This window comes from Aureococcus anophagefferens, assembly GCF_000186865.1.
Source record: "Aureococcus anophagefferens unplaced genomic scaffold AURANscaffold_4, whole genome shotgun sequence".
Taxonomy (NCBI): Eukaryota; class Pelagophyceae; order Pelagomonadales; family Pelagomonadaceae; genus Aureococcus; species Aureococcus anophagefferens.
The window spans coordinates 2938182-2943453 of NW_008705564.1; the positions used below are offsets into that span (position 1 = coordinate 2938182).

General features: G+C 75.0%; 1 protein-coding gene across 1 annotated transcript; it reads right to left on the minus strand.

The window, feature by feature from the left end:
* Positions 1-903: 903 nt before the first annotated feature.
* On the minus strand, positions 904-1479 carry AURANDRAFT_6705 (hypothetical protein; the record flags this gene model as incomplete). Its single annotated transcript, XM_009035912.1, has 1 exon — positions 904-1479. A coding segment is annotated over one exon (576 nt), but the record flags the coding sequence as incomplete, so codon positions are not given.
* Between the last annotated feature and the right edge of the window lie 3793 nt (positions 1480-5272).

Below are 5272 nucleotides of genomic sequence, written 5' to 3' on the forward strand. Positions count from 1 at the left end.
CGAGGGCCTCGCGCCGCGCGCGTCGCCCCGCGCCCGGCGAAGCCGCGCGCCGCGCGGGGGGGGGGGGGCGCGCGCCCACGCGCCCGGCTCACGCGCGCTCCCGCGCCCGCGCGCAGCCGAAAGCGATACCCAGCGCAACCCCATGACCGGCGAGCCCTCCGCCACAGGCGCGTCGCCGCCGCGGCGCGCGCCCGCGCCGCCGCCGGGCGCGCCGGGCCTCGAGCTGTCGCCCATGGGCAGCGCGCCGCCGGCGACGCCCGCGCGCGGCGGCGACGGCGCGTCCGCCGCCCGCGCCCCCCCCCGCGGGACGCCGCGCGCGCGCGGGGACGCGGCGCCGCGCAGGTCCGAGTCCGACTACCGCGACTCGCGCCCCTCCGTGCGCAAGGAGGACAGCCGCCACGACCACGAGCTCGGCTTCGCCTTCTCCACGGACACGAAGAGCCACGCGGCGGAGATCCTGCACGCGAAGTCGCAGACCGCGTTCCCCCAGCGCGCCGCCGGGCGGGGGGAACCGAAATAGTCGACACGACTTCAACGTGAGCGTAGTCGACAGATGAGAGCGATCGGTTCGTCCAAACATCAGCCGAATCGACTTCGACGTGACCGAGCTCGAGAGGTTTGAAGTTTTTGCCGGACGGGGGGGGAGGAAACGACGCGCCTCGGGTTTTTCCCCCTCCCCGCGGGGCCTCGGGCGACGCGCCGGGGTCGCAGGTGCGGGCCCGTGACGCCGACGCGCGCGGTCTGCCGCACGGACACGGCGACGAAGGTCGACATCCCCGAGGACATCACGGAGGAGCGGCCCTCGTCGCCGTGACGCCGCGCCCGCTCGCGTCCCCCACCCGCCCCCCGCCCCTCCCCGCGCGCCCGAGGCCGGGCCTAGCGGCGCGCGCGCTAGTTGCCGACGAGGACGCCCTCGAGCGTGAGGATCTCCATGAGCATGTCGACGGACTCGTCGATGGTCATCTCGTTGTTCGGGAGGTCGATGTCCGGGTGGAGGGGCATCTCGTAGGGCGCGTCCTCGGACATGCCCGTGAAGGACGTGATCTCGCCGGCCTTGACCTTGGCGTAGAGGCCCTTGGGGTCCCGCGCCTGGACGACGTCGATGTCCACGTTCATGTAGACCTCGAGGAACTTGAGGCCCATGTCGCCGTGGCGCGCCTTGGCCGCGTCGCGGTCCGCGCGGTAGGGCGACACGAGGGTCACGAGCGTGATGACGCCGCCGGCGTTGAAGAGGCACGCGAGCTCGCCGACGCGGCGGACGCTCTCCGCGCGGTCCGACGGCGAGAAGCCGAGGTCGCGGTTGAGGCCCGTGCGCACGTTGTCCCCGTCGAGCATCTGGACGACCTTGCCGTGCTCCAGGACGAGCCGCTCCTCGAGCGCGCCCGCGATCGTCGACTTGCCCGAGCCGCTGAGGCCCGTCATCCAGAGCGTGATGCCCTTCTGGCCGATGGCGCCGTAGCGCTCGTCCCGCGGGAGGTGGCAGAGCTCCTGGGACCCGCCGGCCTCGGCGCCCGCGCACTCGATGATGTTCGGCGGCGTGTTCGCGAGGGCCGCTTCCCGGTAGGCGCCGATGTCGAAGTCGCCGGGGTTGCTGCAGGCGAGCGTGCCGTTGCTTCGGCTCAGCACGAGGAGGGAGCAGAGCACGATGGAGATGCCGCCGATGAATAACTGGCTCTTGGAAATCTTCACCGCGCCGTCGTCGTCGTCGTAGGCGCCCATCGCGACGTACGCGGACGAGGTGGCCCCCCGGGCTGCGATTGGAGCGCGTAGGGCTTGAGTTCAAGTGAACGGCAGCATCTACCCGTACGACGCCGCGACGACGCCTGTCGACGCGCGCCGCACGCCGCGGCGACCGGTCACGCACCCGTCGCCCTCGCGGGCGTGCCCCGCGTCGCCTCCGGTCCCGGTCCCTGAGCTCCGTCGTCTGCCGGCGCCTCCGCCGCGCGGGCGACGTCGAGGCCCGCGCGCGTTCGCCCTCGGACGGCTCCGCGGCGCTCCCGTCCCTCCGAAAGCATGGGCGTGACGTTCTCCGAGCCGCTGGAGAAGCTCTGCCTCGGCGTCTTCGTCGTCTTCCTCACCGCCGCCGCGGTGACGTACGGCGCGCAGGCGTCGCGCGCGCCCGCGGCGGCGCGGCGGCGGCGCGGCAAGCCCGAGAAGGCGCCGAGCGGCGGCGCCAGGCGGAAGAAGAAGGCGCCGACGCCGCCGCGCGCGGCCGGCCGCGAGGCGCCGGGCGACGCCGGAGCGGCGCCCGCGGCGCCCGCGGCCGCGGCGCCCGCGGCCGCGGCGGGCGCCGCGCCCGCGCCCGCGGCGCCCGCGCCCGTCGCCGACGGCGTCGGCGACGACGGCCGGACCTACGTCGACGGCGTCGACCTCGCGGACATCGCGGACCCGGACGTCGCGCCGCCCCTGCACGAGGCCTGGCAGCCCGTCGCGGCGCCGCGGCGCCGCGGCCGCCGCGGCGGCGACGACGGCCGGGCCGGTGCCTGACCCCCCCGGGCTTGCCTAACGCGGCCGGTCGCGCGCGCCTACTTCGTCTTGATGACCGCGAGGGGCGCGTCGCCGTCGCCGCGGAACTCGAGGCCCGGCGGGAGGTCGGCGTCGCGCGCGCGGAAGACGTGGTTCTTGCCCCCGGCGGCGACGGAGACGTCGACGTGGCTCGGGATGTCGGCGCTGCCGCAGACGCAGCGCAGGCCGTGCGCGACGCGGTGGAGGTAGCCGCCGCGCTTGAGGAGCGGGTTCGACGACGCGCCGACGAAGCGGAGCGGGACCGTCACGCGCGCGCCCGGGGCGAAGCGGAGGAAGTTGACGGAGAGCACGTCGTCGGACGCCGCGCGGAGCTGGACCTGGCGCGGGAGCGCGAGCTCGGGCGCGCCGCCGTCGACGGACACCTCGTAGACCGTGTTCTCGACGGTCTCGCGCCGCGCCCGGAGCTCGCGCCAGAGGTCGCGCGCGCAGACGCTGCCGAGCACGCGGTCGCGGCGGCCGTCGGACCCGACGCCGTAGACCGCGCAGGGCACGCGCCCGGCGGCGCGCAGGCGCCGCGACGCCGCGGACCCGGCGTCGCCCTCGGCCCGCGCCGCGACGGCGAGCCGCGGGTAGGTCGCGACGCGCCGGGCCGGCGAGACAGCGGACCCGGCGAGGCGCAGGCGCCGCCACATCGGGGCCGCCGCGCGGACGATGTCGAGCTGCGGTCACCCCGAGACGAGCTCTCCGGTCGCCTCGCCTCGCTCGCCGGGGATCCGAGGAGCGCGGTGGCCGCGGCCGCTCGCAGTCCGCTCGCCCTCCCTCGGGCAAGGCCTCGGGCCTGGCCCGTCCGAACCAGCGCGCGCGCCCTAGGCCCCCCCCCGCCCGGCCGCGGCGGCGTCGTCGCCGGCGACGTTGGGCGGGTCGTCGTCGCGGCCCTCCCAGAACGCGGGCCCGTAGTCGAAGAGGAGCTCCTCGCCCGGCGCCTGTGCCGAATTCAGATCTTCAACTCGACTTCAATGTGAGCGTACGCGACAGTGTCGACGCAGCCTCTTCGGCTGGGCTTCGAGAACTCGACGAGAGCGATCGATTCGTCCACAAATCAGCCGAATCGACTTCGATGTGACCGAGCTGGAGAATGCTGAAGTTTGGTCGGGACCGCCCAAACCAGCGGTTGACTTCGGCGCAGCCCGGCGCGACGTCGCGCGTCGCGTAGAAGCAGACGACGAGCGCCGCGCCCCGGAAGCCGCCGTGGGGCGCCGTCGCGTGCGCGGCGAGGTTCGCGGGCCGCGTGCCGCGGTCCGCGTGGTTCAGGAACCGCGAGAAGTGCGCGGACCGCGCCGCGTCGACGAAGAGGTCGCCGTGGACCTGGAAGACGCAGTCGGGCCGCCTGAGCGGGAGACACACATGTGCAACACGACGTCGACGTGCGAGGAGTCGCGCGGTCGTGACGTCGTCGTTTCGCCGTCTCCGAAGAACCCGCCGAGAGACAGCGATCCGTCCAAACATCAGCCGAAACGACTTCGACGTGACCGAGCGAGACAGGTCTGAAGCTCGGTTGGACGAGCCCACCCAGCGGTCGATTTCGGCACGGCGGGCCGCGCGTCCGCGTAGCGCGCCGAGAAGGCCGCGGCGTCGAGCGCCTCGCCCTCGTAGACGCCGACCTGCGCGGGACCCGGCCGCCGGTGCGGGGGGCGCGCCGGCCAAGCCGCGGCGCGCGGCCGCGCGGCCGCCGTCGACGCGGCCGGCGTCCGGGCGGGCCGCGCGCGCGCGCCGCGCGCTCGGCGCGCGACCGCGCGGGCCCGGCGCGCGCCGCTCGACGGCGCGCGCGTCGACGTCGGCCCGGAGTCCCGCGCGGGCGCCGACGAACGCGTCGCGGGGGACGCGCGCCGTCGCGAAGGCGCCGAGGCCGGCGCAGACGACGCTGTGCTTGACGGCGACGCGGTCGCCGAGGTCCGCCTCGAGGAGCGCGACGTGGCCGAGCGTCGCCTGCGCGGAACTCGAATCTTCAAACCGACTTCAATGTGCGCGTCATCGAACGATTCGGACCAGACTCTTTCGCTGTGCTTCGAGAACTCGACGAGAGCAATCGATCCGTCCAAACATCAGCCGAATCGACTTCGATGTGACCGAGCTCGAGAGTTCCGAAGTTCGGTGGGGACCCCCCAAACCGGTGGGTGGAATCCACACCGAGCGTCGCGAGGAGCGCGTGGCAGGGCCGGTTCTCGTCGGCGAGGTCCGCGGCCTGCGCGGGGGACGACCGGCCCCGTCCGGCGACGCGTCGGACCGCTCGAGCTCGGCCGCGCCGACGTCGCCTCGGCCGAGCTCGGGGACGGATCGGACCGTCGTCTCTCGGCGCGCGCGCGTCGCGCGGCGCGTCCGGCGAGGTCGCGTCGCGCGCGTCCCGCGCGGGCCGCGACGTACGCGTCGCTCCCCGGCGGGCCCTCGCGCTGCGCGCGGGCCACGGCGGCCTCGGCGTCGCGCACGGCGAAGACCCGGAGGCTCGCCGCGAGCGTCGCGTCCGCGGCGGCGGCGCCCGGCGCCTGGGCAGGACAAGGGTGCGAAATTCCCAACTTCAAAGGCTCCTCTCTCGGCCGGTTTCCACTCGTTTCGGCTGACTTTTGGACGAGCGATCATCTCTCGGAACGGTCTCGAAGCGTGGATGCTTTTTCCAGAACGCGCGCGCGCGGAACACTCACGTTGAAGCGACGTTGAATCACTCTTGTCCTGCCCCGCCCGGCGCGTCGAGGTCCTCCGCGAGCCGGTGGAGCGCGCGCGCGCGCCTGCTCGGGGCGCGGGCGGCGCGACG